Source organism: Meleagris gallopavo, chromosome 2, assembly GCF_000146605.3.
Source record: "Meleagris gallopavo isolate NT-WF06-2002-E0010 breed Aviagen turkey brand Nicholas breeding stock chromosome 2, Turkey_5.1, whole genome shotgun sequence".
NCBI classification, from domain to species: Eukaryota; Metazoa; Chordata; class Aves; order Galliformes; family Phasianidae; genus Meleagris; species Meleagris gallopavo.
In genome coordinates this window covers 92,449,746-92,464,084 of record NC_015012.2, presented here as the reverse complement: position 1 = coordinate 92,464,084, position 14,339 = coordinate 92,449,746, and the positions used below count along the sequence as shown (strand labels likewise).

General features: G+C 36.6%; 1 protein-coding gene across 1 annotated transcript in view; it reads right to left on the bottom strand.

Moving 5' to 3' along the window:
* The window catches only part of LOC104909996 (protein GREB1-like), a 17,565-nt gene that overhangs the window by 324 nt on the left and 2,902 nt on the right, over positions 1–14,339 (bottom strand). Inside the window, exons 2-8 of the mRNA XM_031552260.1 lie at positions 12,010–12,208; positions 11,068–11,244; positions 3,762–3,944; positions 3,325–3,456; positions 2,598–2,723; positions 1,029–1,151; positions 7–174 (exon numbers count right to left, since the gene is read on the bottom strand). Coding sequence (XP_031408120.1) covers positions 7–174; positions 1,029–1,151; positions 2,598–2,723; positions 3,325–3,456; positions 3,762–3,944; positions 11,068–11,244; positions 12,010–12,208 — 1,108 coding nt within the window. The remainder of the gene's footprint in view (positions 1–6; positions 175–1,028; positions 1,152–2,597; positions 2,724–3,324; positions 3,457–3,761; positions 3,945–11,067; positions 11,245–12,009; positions 12,209–14,339) is intronic.

Below are 14,339 nucleotides of genomic sequence, written 5' to 3'. Positions count from 1 at the left end.
AAAGACCTGAGATCTTGCTGAGGTGGGTTTTTTTACCTTTGAAAATAACTGGCTTTGCTTTACAGATTTTCAGCAGGTTGTCAGGAACTGAGACAGGTTCTCCTGAGCCAACGACTGGAGATGATGCTGGCCCCACCAAAGCAGAATGCGGTAGAGATGATAGGCTTCCTCCATCTAAAAGTTCATACATAATATCTCTGGAGTGAGATCTAGTAATTGTTTCCTCAATGAAAAGTGAATCAACATCATCTTATATACACATTTGATGTAAGTGCTACATACTTCCGATCACATCACACGCTTCATGATCTGTTACCACAACCCATACTGTGCTTATTTTCTTGAGAGTTAATCATATTGAGCATTGAACACGCATCCAAAGATTTTGAAATATTTATAAGCAAACATTTCACAATCTGAATGTAGGAATATAGAGATATACATGATATCAATGCAAAGCTATGATTTGAGGACTTTGTAGGATATAATTAGTTTTATTCATTCTAAGCAAGATTTTTTGGTATATAAAAAAAATAAGATTCAGCATTTGTTCAAAACTAATTTATTTGTGTTAATTTTAATTTGAACAGTAGCATATTAAAAGAAAACATTCTGCTGAAAGTTGGTTTGTTTCATTGCACGTCACTCTAGTTTGTATCTAGACTATAAAATTCAAGAAAGAGCTGAGAACACTGTGACAAATAAGTGAAACAAGAGATGGTAGCTTGGTATCTGAATTCTGACACTATAATGTCCCAAGGGTGTTTAGGTGTCAAAAGATGGACACAAGCACTTGTTGCAGTTTATTAATCATGACATGATGAATGGATTCTAATGAGAGTTAAGTCCAGAGACTCAAAGAGGAATCAATAACATTGAAGAACATAAATAATTCTGAAAATGTAGGTGTCAAACACCTTTCAAAACACTTCTGAGAATCTGTGTATGTCTTTAAAATATTGCCTATTTTCCCCCATTATTTTCTGTATAATGAAATGAACATCCTCATTACCCTGGGTTCAGCTTACCATTTTTAATTCTATTTGGAGCCTGTGGGTTGAGTGGCAAGTTCCAAGTTTCAGTGGATGATGGAGATTCTGGTGACCAACCTTTATGGCGTTTTTTTGGAGGTCCTGAATTTGTCAAAGTGCCTGAATAACAATAATATTTCAGAAAAGTATTAGAATACATATTCATTTTTGTGCATGATAATTCAACAAGTGCTGATGGACTGAATTAAGCATTAAATACTGTGGTAGACAAGGTTGACTCCATGAGCATAGTCATTGCTTATGGTTTTTGTCTTACTTTGCTATCTTCTGCATAAAGACCTAGGAACTTTCTGGTGCAGAGACTTGTTAAGCTTTACCTATTTTACACCAGTGTTTACTCTGAATTAAAAGCAATATACTAAAATGAGACATACTAAGAACACTTATGTTAATACTTTGAAGCCAATGTAGGCACTTTGCGCCTTCTATTTCCAAAACCACAATACTGTGTTTCACATAACATAATGTTAAAAAATATTTTCACAGGTTTCAGTGCAATATTAATAAAGATCTATGCTCTTTTCAACAATTTTTTACACTGTCAAGTTTTTTGTACTTCCCACTGGCATAATCTTTGACTTAATGATAATCCATATTACTTCAAAGCAAATGACTTCTGCATATTCCATCTATTCATCGTTAGCTCCAACATCCTTGTCTGTAAAACCATGACCATATTTCTCACAGTTTTCCTGGGAGCCCATTGCAATTAAATTCTTCAGTCTCTTGTTACTTTCTTCAGTCATTTTGTGTCCTCCTGCAAAATCCTAAATGAGGAGTTCCCACTAACATCAAGTATTTCTAATTACTGAGTCCACAGTTGCCCAAGAATTACTCAGCATCTTGAAGAACTGAGCTGTTTCTGCTTATACACGTTAATATAATATGCAAAAGCTGTAACTACTTTATGCTGGCAAGTCTGTATCTCCTGGTAAAATGGTTAGACTTAAAAAAATAAAAGCAAGAGTAAGAACTTGTATTAAAAATGTTCTTAGTTGAGTTGTTTTTCTGTTGTTTTTTAATTTTGTTTTATTTTCACAAAAAAATATTAAAGCCAAAAGTAAACCAGGAATCCCCAAATCTGGAGACTGTACATTTGCAGAACAATCTTATGTCCATGCTTTCAGAGATCACTTTTAAACCTGTACCATGTGAGGGCAGTATGTAGCCATTTGTTCTACTTATATATCTTAATCCCCTCCACAAAACTTATTCAGTGAGATTGATGCAAATACAATATTGAAGAAACTAGACTCAGAATCCTGTATCAATTGTAAATTTAATTTTACAATTCAATTAAATTTTAATTGAAAAAACTTCAATTTATAATCGGAATTGCAGAAAAGCTATGGCTAAAATCATACAAACTTTTATCCTGAAAATTAACATTCAAAAGAAAAGCAGGGGTTACAGTGACAAAAGATTTGGAAGAGTAATTTCTATTCATACAGATAATTATGATCACGGTATCATTTGTTCAATGTTTCTGTCAAATCCATGGAATATAGATCTTAAGGTTGTTAAAGAACAAATCCATAGAAATACCTAACACCGATGGTCTTGTCAAAGCAGATAGGTTATTTTTCACCAACTGTTGTTTAGGAGATTCCTTGCCATTATAAGCTGCTGAGCTGAATGCTGCTGTTGATGGGATATGATCTATGGCTGTAGCTGGCAAGAAAAAAATATAAAGTATTTACAATAAATGTTTCTAGATCAAGATTCCTAATTGACATAATAAAATGATCATTTACTTTAGTAGAGCTGTCAGGATCCATAAGAGTCACAAGAGAATATTCATTGTGAAGCTCAGAGAGATCACTTCAGCCACTATCATTGATCACTTTTTATTTATGTAAGGCTAATGGAAAAGTAAATGTTTGAGAAATCGTTGTTAATACAAAGATATCACTCATCAGTTTGTCTTTTAATATTAAAGCTGCTGGAGCAGCCACCGATGCCCATACAATCCCAGCAGTAACGAGTATTCTGGTTACAATGCAAAATATCTCTTAAAAGTGAAGTTTTGCCTTAGTTATGAACAAGCTTCACATCACCTATCCATTGTATTATTTCCTAAAATTTTGTACATAAATCAGGGGGGACAAACGGACAGCGAAAAGACTTGAAAGCAGGGTTCCAAATCTATTTGATTTGTTTTATTGCATGCGGTAATGTGCTTCTTTCTGTCTTTCCACTCAGAAATAGAGACAAACACACACGCACGGAGCAGTAAGAGCACACATTAACGCGTCTTCCTTCTGCGTGGTACCTGTTTGTGGAGTCCCAGGTGGAGGGTTTGGGGGAGGCTCCGTCGCGGTGCTCCCGGAGAGGCCTGCGCTCTCTGGCAGATGGCACACCGTGCCTGAACAGGTGCTGGATAAGGACTGCCGGCCTCTGAGTTCTTAAGAAAAAAAAAAAGAGGCTTCTTATCCACCGACAACAGCGATAGCCGCTTTTTTCTGCGTGTTTGACTTGGTAATTTCACATGTGAATTACTTAAAAGCTACAGCACTTGGAAGGGAGGAACTGATGGCATCAAACATGCCATCCTCTTATTAGGGCGGTCAATTGCTTTTTACAGCTGCACTTTAAGGAGTCTCTCTTTTAACTGATCCGTCTTAGGTTTTACATAGACGCCAGTCCCAGTAATATCCAAGCTTGGATGACAAAAACCAGGGCTCGAGTAAGACAGCTTCATTATCTTACCTGCCCCTTTCCAGCAGATTACAGATCCTTTCGTCAGAGCTCCCTGTGCATTCCTGACCAGATAATACTTTAAGTGTTTCTGTTTCTTGGGCTGAGTGGTCAGTTTAAGGTTAATGTGATTTGAGAATTCTGTAAAGTAGCAGAAACCTTTCTTTCCACAGCCAACACAATTGCCAGAGAAGCCTGATAAAACAAACAGTACATATAATCCAGTGAGATAGGTTGGTGACTATTAGTAACTTCAGAACATGACTCTTCCCTGGAGAAAAAACAGTTTTGTTTTGTTTTACAGGTTTAAACTTTGTATAAACATTATAATCCAAAAAATATTACATCAACTCCTCTCTGTTGCACTTTGCCTACTAGATTGCAAAAACAGAGTCACACATGAACATAAAATGTAAAATAAGCCACATTTTTCATTTTCTCCCACCAGAAAAAAAATCACAGTACCCACTCATTAAGTAACTAAAAGCATTAAAACAAAATTTATCTGGCTCAACTATACTGAATCACATCTTACTATCACAGAAAGTTTTACTTCTTCTTAAACTTGCACTGAAACTAAACATTCAAGGAAGCCTCAGGAAATTAAGTATACTTAATCCACTATCTTTAGTAAGATCTAAGTTCATTTAAGCACCAAGCTTCTACTACATAAGTTTGTTTAGAGAAAAAAATAAATACTAATGCCTTCTTACGATATTGATTTAAATAGATTTCTCAGATTATATGGCTGGACTGTGTTAGCACTTCACAACACTTCAAGCTATATATGATTACGAAAAGAACATGTCTGCAACTTTAGAGAACATGACAGAGATGCAATCCTTGCACGTAAAGAAGCTCATTGTACTCAGGCTTAATGGGGCATTTCCAGGGATACCACCATTTCCTCTCATTCTGAGGTATAAAATTTGAGCTTCAAAGAGGAGCTCACGATGGTGATGCCATTATCACCATAAATAAAGAACAATCCTTGAACAGCTAATTAAGACTTATCTGCTTTTTATTCTTAAACAGATTCATTTTTGCATTTTCCAAAGTACCTCCATAGGAAAATTTTGTACTGCATCTGAACAATTACCTCAGAACACTTACAAGGAAATCATACAGTATGTAAATAGAAGACAATGTTCCCCATGGAAATTTTCTCCCTATTCCCCATACATGCCCTGAAGCATGGAGGTTCTTTTTATTTTAATCCCATCTAACAGACGTCTTGATGTGTTATCACAGAAATTTCAAATCAAAATTGTGTGTTCAGTCAATTGAAAGACAGTAGAAATAAAGCAAAGGAAAAGCACCTCATGATCCCATCAATATGGAGAATAACATTGGAAATATTACAACTGCACCACGTTAAATAAAATGAAGAACCAATTATGAGAATTTCCATCACATTTCAGACCAATTACATTTTCAAATTAATGTTCAATACTTCTTAAGACAAGTGAACTAATATGCAGACACTGAAATTCTGTGCTCTGTAAACACCTGTTTCTTGGTCTACAACTTGAGTATTTTCATTCAAATTGTTCAGAAGAATTCATTAAAAATCTAAGTTTATGAGGCATTTTTTTATATACCATTGTTTTGTCTGTATCTCTGGTAATAAGTGAACAATAACTACTGAAAGCTGCCTATTATATCATTGAGGCTGATAGGTAGAATGATAAAGGTCATTATGACTCATAAAATTGGGACAAATCAAGACTGCTAAATCCTCTGTTTTGTATCAGTCAACACAAAAGCATCTGTCTAACATCACAGAACCTTCAGTTGCTGCAATAAAAGCAACAAAGGGAAACAAAACTACAATGGATGTGGTAAAGGCTGTAGAATTGACATGCATTTTAGGCAGATTAAGAAACTACAGAAGATGAATCTGCTAGCAAATGAAAACTTCCTGTACATCTTGGCAGTATACTAAGCATGAGCAGCAGCACTGCAATTTTTAACTGGTTGCCACTTACAAAGTCTTATTTTTTCCAAACAGAAACATGAGGGGACCATTTCCAACAGTAAAATAGAAGTACCTTTACCCTTTGTAGGTTTTATTGTTTAGTTGAAAGTGTCCAGCTGCTTTCAAAAGCCATATGGGGAAATATTTCTGCGACAGAAACAGAACTGTGGGGCAGTGGACGCAAAATCTTTTCATGTGTACACTACACCAGTCACTGCTGATAACTCTTGTAAATCATCAGCAAACTAAGAAAGATTTAACAAAAAGTATCTTCTACCTGAAACGGTCTTTTGCCCTAAGTCATCTATTTTTAACTTTGTCTGCTTGACAGAGTCTACTATTCAAGATCTACTGGAGAATTAGTTTTCACCAGCTATAATACACTGCTGAGATTTAATAAGAATTAACAAACCTGAAGAGTCAACCTGTTTTGAAAACTCTTTAGAGAATAATTTAAAAGTTTATTTTTCAGTTTTCCATTTAAGTCAAACTATCATCTTTTATCTCGATTCTTCCCACCTCCCCTGAGCTGAGCACCTTCTGGAAAGCACCTACCAGCACTGAATTTTGTCCCATTCATTCAGACTGACACTTTCTCTGATGACACCGCAGATACAGTACAGCATGAATTTATAATTTTAGTACTGTGTGATGTTCAATCATTACTCTTTTCAGGGCTGCTTTTCAGATTGAAGCATCCACTGCCAGCCTTGCAGCAGGTGGAGTAAGTCTGAGAACAGTGTTCGTCATAATGTCTTGGGGGTCCCAGTGAATGAAAAGCTGGTCATGAGCCAGCAGTATTTTCTTATAGCCAGGAAGGCTGATGCTATCCAGGGTGCTATCCACAAACAGAGGGGTGACCAGCAGGAAGAGGAAGGTGATTGTCCCCCTCTACTCTGCCGTTGTGAGGCCCCATCTGGAGTATTATGTCCAGATCTGGGGCCCCCAGCACAAGAACCACAGGATCATATAATTGTAGGCATTGGAAGGAACCGCTGGAGATGATCAGACCAATTTCCCTCAATCTTTTCTTCTCCAGGCAGTCTCAGGTCTCTCAGTCATTCCTCCTAAGGGAGGTGCTCCAGGCCTCTCATCATCTTTGTGGCCTTCCACTGGACTCCAGCAGAACACTGTATGTTTTAACTGAGGAACCCAGAACTGGACTCAGTACTCCAGGTGTGGCCTCACAATGGCAGAGTATAGGGGGAGGATCACCTCCCTCAACCTGCTGGCTATGCTCTTTTTAATGCACCTCAGGATACCATTGGTCTTCTTGGCAAAAGTGCATATTGCTGGCTCGTGGTCAATTTATTGTTCACCAGGACACACAGGTCCTTCTCCACAGAGCTTCTCTCCATCAGATTGATCCCTAAATTGTAGTGACGCATGCAGTTATCCCTCCCCAGATGTAGACTCTACACTTGCTCTCATTAAACTTCATCAGGCTCCTCTCTGCCCAACTCTTCAGTCAGTCTAGGTCTCACTGAACGGCAGCACAGCCTTCTGGTGTGTCAGCAATCATCCCAGCTTTATATCATCAGCAAACTTGGCAAAGGTGGACTCTCTCTCTTCATTTAGGTCATTGATGAATTTGAACAAGGCTGGACCCACTACCGACCCTCATTCTGTGCATGCCATGTTCACATACTATGGCTGGAGCTAACAGCTGATAGAGAGGAGAGCTTGCTTTATAAACAAAATGCATTAAATATTCTTCCATATATTATAGAAAACACAAAGGTCAGGGGAGTCAGGGCAGCCATAAGGTGACTCAATATATCTATGTCATGCAACTGATTTCACAAGAGAATTAGAAATCGATGCCCAGAGTTTTGGGGCCAGAAGCCTTTCACCTTTAGGTCAGTGGTTCAAACCCAACTCTGTTTAGTAGTGATTTAAGGCCATTACCCTCTGAAGATTGTTTAATCAGAAGATATTTGATTGCATCTGATATCTTATCATGTGCATTTGCTTGAATTTGCCCACATCACAGTGATCTATTATCCAAATGATCATTGTGGGTCCCTTCCAACTCAGGATATTCTAAGACTCTATAATTTAAAAAGCACTTCCATGCTAAGGGCCCCATGGTCTATAGCAGGACCTTGGACTAAAGGGATGGGAAGCCCTATCTACCTTATGACTGGGCAGTGGTTCCTTTAAAATAATAGTGAACTTGTGCTAGGGGTAAGTAGAATACTTCAAGAAGGAAGGATATCTATCACCACTTGGCCCAGCTGAAAATTTTCTTCCTTTGTTTTTTTCTCTTTAAATGACGAATGGAGTTTTAATTAATGTTCATATTTATGTAACATTAATATTTTTTTGAAAGTTTCCAACTTCCTTAACACTAAGAATTAGCATGGTTTGAACTCTTCAATAAAAATATGTCTTCTGTTCTGTTCTACTCACAAGCAAAAAGCTCACAGACACTGACTGCTTCACTTTTTTTTTCCTCCCATTCAGTACCATTCCATTGAAGACTGAAGGCCTTAAATGAAATTAATACATTCATGTTGAGACTCCATTGTACAGAAACTCACTACTTTTACAAAAACCAAATAGAACAGTGTACTTTCTAACAGAAGTGCCACAGATTTTATACTGCAACCTTTTCATCTTGCAGCATACAATGCAAGCAAACTAATCTTTTCCTCTGTTGTCCTGACCTCAGGGACCCACTGAAAAAAAAAAAAAAGAAAGGATTTCTTATTCCCTGCTAGGAAAGTGGGCAGCTGTTAGGTCTTTTGGGAAGGAAAATGATGAGTGAATAGCTGCTTTGTTTATCATGAGAGACCCTTCTTATCAGTAAGAACTGAAGGGAAAAATGAAAAAGAGAAAAACCTTTGGGGGTGATACATATTAACCGCACTTACTAGGAAACAATAAATATCACACTATCGCAGTTCTTCCTCCAGTCAAGCATTCCTTCAGGCTACAAAACAAAAAGGAACAGTTTCCTAGAGCCAAAATTTGAATTTGTTTTGCGGAGTAGCAAAACTTGGGATCTAACTCAATTAGTGGATACACATACAATACGTTCTCAGGCTCTTCAAACACAGAGAACTTTTTGCTTAACAGCCTGCCTTTTCCAGAAAACAGAAGTTTTCCATGTAATAAACCATCCACTGTAAAAACAAAACAACAAAATAACCTCACTGTTCAGTAGGGACAACTTTCATATTACAAGTACATATTTCTAGATGATGGAGCAACTCAGTAGCATAATCAATAAACTGGGACAATATCAGCAGCCCCTCATGGGAACAAGGCATAAGTCAAAAGATGGTCAAGAAACTTCTGAGACATTTTGCTTTTTCCTGGAATTTTTGTATGTTCCCTAAAAAAAAATTATCTGGGGGGAAAAAAAGTCCTACAGTAGTCAGCAATAACTACTACAGAAAAACACAATATCTTGAGAGGGAAGAAAACAGGATTTTTTTTTTAAATAATATGGTTCAAGGGTTAGAAGTGATGTGCAAAAATCACTAATAATAACAAAAGTGGGGAAATATTCTGACTCTCACAAAGATATCTAATTTCTATTCTACCAATAGTATTCCATCCCCATGCCAATGAGATCTATCATATTTTTTCATCAGGCAACTTTTTTTTCAACTTATAGATGAAGATTTTGTATCTCAAAGATCCAAATGCAAATCCTTTCACATTTAATCTTGTTATAGAATACACAAATTATCCTAAATTATCTACTTTTTTTTTTTTTGTTGCAGAAGAACACGATTCACTAGAATTTAAATGTAGAACAGCCAAAAATAAGCATCTAAGTTGTTTAGAAGAAGAAAACAGTATTAAATAATCAAGCTGAGGATGCAAGTAGCATAAAAACCTCTCAGTTATGCTCTCATTGCCTTTTTCTTTTCTTGTTTAGCACGCAATTAACAAGTATTCTACTTTCTCTCCACTAACAGCCTGGGGAACTTAAGCTGTTAAGAGTGCTAGCACTGAATGGTTGGAGTGGTACAACATTCCTGTCTTTATCTTTAAAATAACAACAGGTGGGTGATTTATAGTCCTTCTAACTCTTTCACAATCACTAGTCAAATCTACTGTGACCAATCCAACTCTGCAAGATCACGAGGAAAGGAATTACTGTACACAGAATGACATTATCCACCTTCACATTATGCTGTCATCCTAAATGCCTTGAAGAGTGGCTCAAACTGAAATAACAACTGAGTTCACGTCATATCCCTCAGTATTTGTGAAAGAAAATAGTTAAAGGGCACAATGACAAATAGTTCCTTTCTGCTATCTAAAGCTCAGAGTGGTACACAGAAAATGACGAGGCATTTTTGAAGAAAATAATACATAATTACCCAAGAATGTCTGACTAAAAGAAGAGCTTTTCCTCCAGATTATATACTTTTTGTCCCAGTATATAAACTATTCCAATTTACTAACTTCAATATACAGTTCATTCATTCACAACTGTGGATTGCCCCTAATTGTACTGCTTTGGAGGAGGATAATGGCAATCATAAGGGCTAAAATGAAAATAGAAAGACTCAGTTTATGTCAGAAATTGGACACTTAAATTGGTGAAAAGCAAGAAAATTTTAAGTATTCTGCATAATTTGTTTTCTTAAAATAATGTGCATTGTAAGACTGAATTCAAATGCACTATTACCTGATTACACATTAAAGAAAAAATTCAAATTATAATACTTCATATTTATTTTTACTGTGATAATAGCAAAAATTCATGCTATTGTTTAAACTTAGTGGAGAACACGACCCCTGCCCCAAAAGAATGAATGAAAATGGTCATAATAGATGAGGCTCTGGGCAACCTGATCCAGTGCTTGATTTAGTGGTTGGCAACCCTACCCACAAGCAGGGGTTTGAAACTAGATGATCTTCAAGGTCCCTTCCAATCCAAGCCTATGATTCTATGTTAATTTTTTACAGTACAAACTATGGTCAAACTGCTACATGTATCTTGTAGCTAGAAAGGTTCACTTTGACAAATCTACACTCTGTCCAACTATGTTAGTATCTGGAAAGCTAAAATAGGGAGCAGTTCAACTCCAGTTACCAGATGTGTAGTTCCAGCAACTAGGTCATAAACAGACCAGACAATGACTTAATTCTTGGGCTAATGGACAGAAGATGATGAAGAATTTCTAATGAATTGGCTTACTCTGTATCTTTCCAAAGTAAACATAACCAGCTCTGAGTTTTTATCTTGTTGTGCATCACCAACAAGAGTTATTGTACAAACACAAAAGAAAGAACATCTGCTGAACTCACTCTGCGAAAAAAAACTAGCTATTAATTGTAGACCACAGAAGCATTCACTTACTGTGACACACTTACCCAACAGGGCATTGCGCCCATTATCATCTGGAAGGAATCTTTTATCCACAGCACACACTAAGAGGTGATCAGGTAAATTTGGTGACTTGGCACCAACGAGTAAAAACCCTGATGGTACCTCAATATGTTCATTGGAAATCGAAACCAGTCTCAAATCTTTACCAGCCTGGCAGAAACCTAGAAAAAAAAAAAATCAATACAATGTACTTTAAGTTGAGAAGAGTTTTCTCTTTAATACAGGTAATTGTCTTTCTTAAAGATCTTCCAATAGTTTTAGTGAAAAGCAAAGTGGTATTCTCTGAGGTCAAGAGCAAAATAATTGATAGTTTTTTTTCCCTCCTTTTGGTCACCATAAACAAATATCATCAGTACAATAAACAAACTCAAATTTGAAAATCCAGAGAGAACTTTCTCATGATGATGTTACATAACATGCAGATATTTATGGGCTACTTACTAATGTCATTATAACTACAGTCAGATTTTCAGAAATGCAGATAATAGTTCTAAGTATCTAGTGAATTTCACTGGTTTTCCTGTTGTTTTTTTGTTGTTGTTGTTGTTGCTTGTTTTTTGAACAATTATTTCAGCAACATTGAATTAGGTACACTTCAAGAAGTAAAAACTAATGATAAAACCTGAGAATTACCTTACTCATTATAGTGAATGTTACACCTGTAAACTCGACCTTGCCTTGTTCTGTTCTTATGTCAGGTGTTCTAGCACAAACACTTACCTGCCACATTTGGTAAAGACCTTGCAAAATGCAAAAGCAGCCAAGAACTATCCAGTTTTGTCTGACAGATAATGAACAGTGGAATGCTTATTATTTTTACTACATATAAATGATCTTGTTCTGATGAGTTACAGGGAAGGACTCCAGTTATACCAATTTCAGCAGTGCAAAATACCTTCTGATTGCATGTTTAGTGCATTTCTTACCATCGGTAGTGCAACACCCTTCTGGGGGAGGCTTCATCTGGTAAGAAACAGGACTACTTGACTCTGAGCCTTCTTCTTCTTCCTCTTCTTCCTCTTCCTCATTATCTGCTCTGCTGCCTGCTACAAATTGTGATAGCAAAAATGTGTTAGAAAATAGAAAATGCTGGCAACAAATAACTGAATGAACAAGGTGACCCAGTTACAGAAAGTATTACAGAAAACTGGATTCTCTCCTCTTGTCAATGACTTTAACATCGTCAGCTCTAAAGCTATCTGTTCTTTCTGTGAAGCTCCAACTTGCAGTCTTATGCTTACAACAACATGTCTCTGATTAAAAAAAAAAAAGCTTTTTGCCTCAAAAAAAAAAAAATCAAAAGCACAACACAAGTGTACCTGAGGAAGTAAAAAGCCAAGGGGCAAATAAAAAGAAGCCTCTATTTATTATTCAAAAAATAATCTCTATTTTTAAAACAACCTCAGAGTAGTTCAGAGATCTAATGCCTGGTGTTTGAACTCTTGTTGATCACAACAGTGTAACTGTATCCTTTATTTCTAATATTAACAGCCAAAATAAATGTAAATTCATTACTTTAGAACACCATGGCTGCAGTCCAAGTACAGGTTTCATCAATGAGGTGCTGATCATGTCCTTGGTGCTGTAGACTGAAGAAACAGTTCCCACTTGAAATTAGGTTCAACCACAGCTGATATCACAGCAAGAAAACCTGATTCTCATCAGTCCATTTCCTACCAGAACCCAGAGCTCTGAGTAAAACACTGCTGCTCTCTGCACAATGTCAAGGAATGGCAGATGTCTGAAAGACAACACAGAGGTCTGCACATGGACTGTGCTATTCTAAGAGGCAATTCTGAATGCTGAGGAAAAGAATATATCATTTAGGCTTTTATTTTAGATGCTTTAATGTGTTTTACCTTCAGACTCTCTGCTGCATACCACTTTTCCAGTGTTCTGGTCACTTGAGTCAATATTTTTAACTGACAGATTGCTTGCTAACAGAATTAACCTGCTTACTCTCCATGTGTATTACAGGGAAAGAATTTGAAATACATGTTTTCTTTTAAGTATTTAAACATCAAGCCTGGTGCATACAGATAAAGGCATAATGTTAAACATTTCTGTTTAAGGATATAGTCCAAAGACAAAAATGCTGAAAGTGAACAAAGAGAAAAGTGAAGCTCTTTGTCTTTTGTATTTAAGACAGGGATAAGTTATGTGTTATGACTTAACCTTGACTAACATCTATAAGCATCAATAATAAAAAGACAGGAATAAAACAGAATGAGAAAACGTCCTACTACTGGAGCCAAGGAGATTTGATGTATCTAAACCAACTTATGTGAACTTGGCATTTTCAATTTATATAGCTTCAAATAATTTTATAGGCAATTGTGCTTGTGTAAGTGACCATAAAGGCATATACTTAAAACAAGTATGTTCAGATTTTTTTTTCAAATTTAAATGTAGAGACTGGAAAACTGTAGTCACTGGAAAATAATTGGTTGTGAACTCTTTGCAAAAAATGTACTGTGTAGGTGAGAAATGTCCAACTTGTTTAACTTGTCTCCAGCACTGACCTTGACTACATTACATTGTCTAAATTATGTATACCATGTCTGCTCCACCATAGGAAAACTGGCTATATTGATGACTAGTAAGCAGTTATGGCCAAGAGCAGCCCAAGTATATGAACAAGACAATGTCAGGGGCAAGGACGCATAACAAGATGGATGGACAAGAGCTTATGCAGGATCCTGAGGATGGTTCTCTGTTTCAGATGCCTCCTCAAAGTACAGGGATTCACCTAGCTAGGAGTAGACGTTTCTACTTATTGTGAGGCTGGAGTATAGGATTCCAGACTGTAGACCTCTCTTATCTAAGGAACAACCTTGGAAAAAATCTGTGTCAGATCCCCTCAGAGTTCCCTTTGTCTGAAACTTCCATGAAATTAATGTTCTTCACCAGGCTTCTGTGGGATAAATTATAGTTCAATTCTGTTGCCATTAACAAAAAGAAAAAAAGAACAGAACCAGCCTCTCTTGGTCTAAAAAGTTCCTTGTTCAAAGCCCTGAATGAAAGAAGCTACGGTAGTGTGCAATTGCACTTTTGTTCCTCAACAACGTATCTGTACCTGTAGCACCATTCCCAGGTGATATCATAATCAATTTTCTGACATCACTGTTGATTGACATGGAAAAGATTATTAAATCCTCATAGAAGTATTTAATAGAAGAATCACTTTGTGTAGATACAAAACAGCATAAATATTTAAACAATGAATGTAGATTCATTCTTATGTCCTATGCTAGCA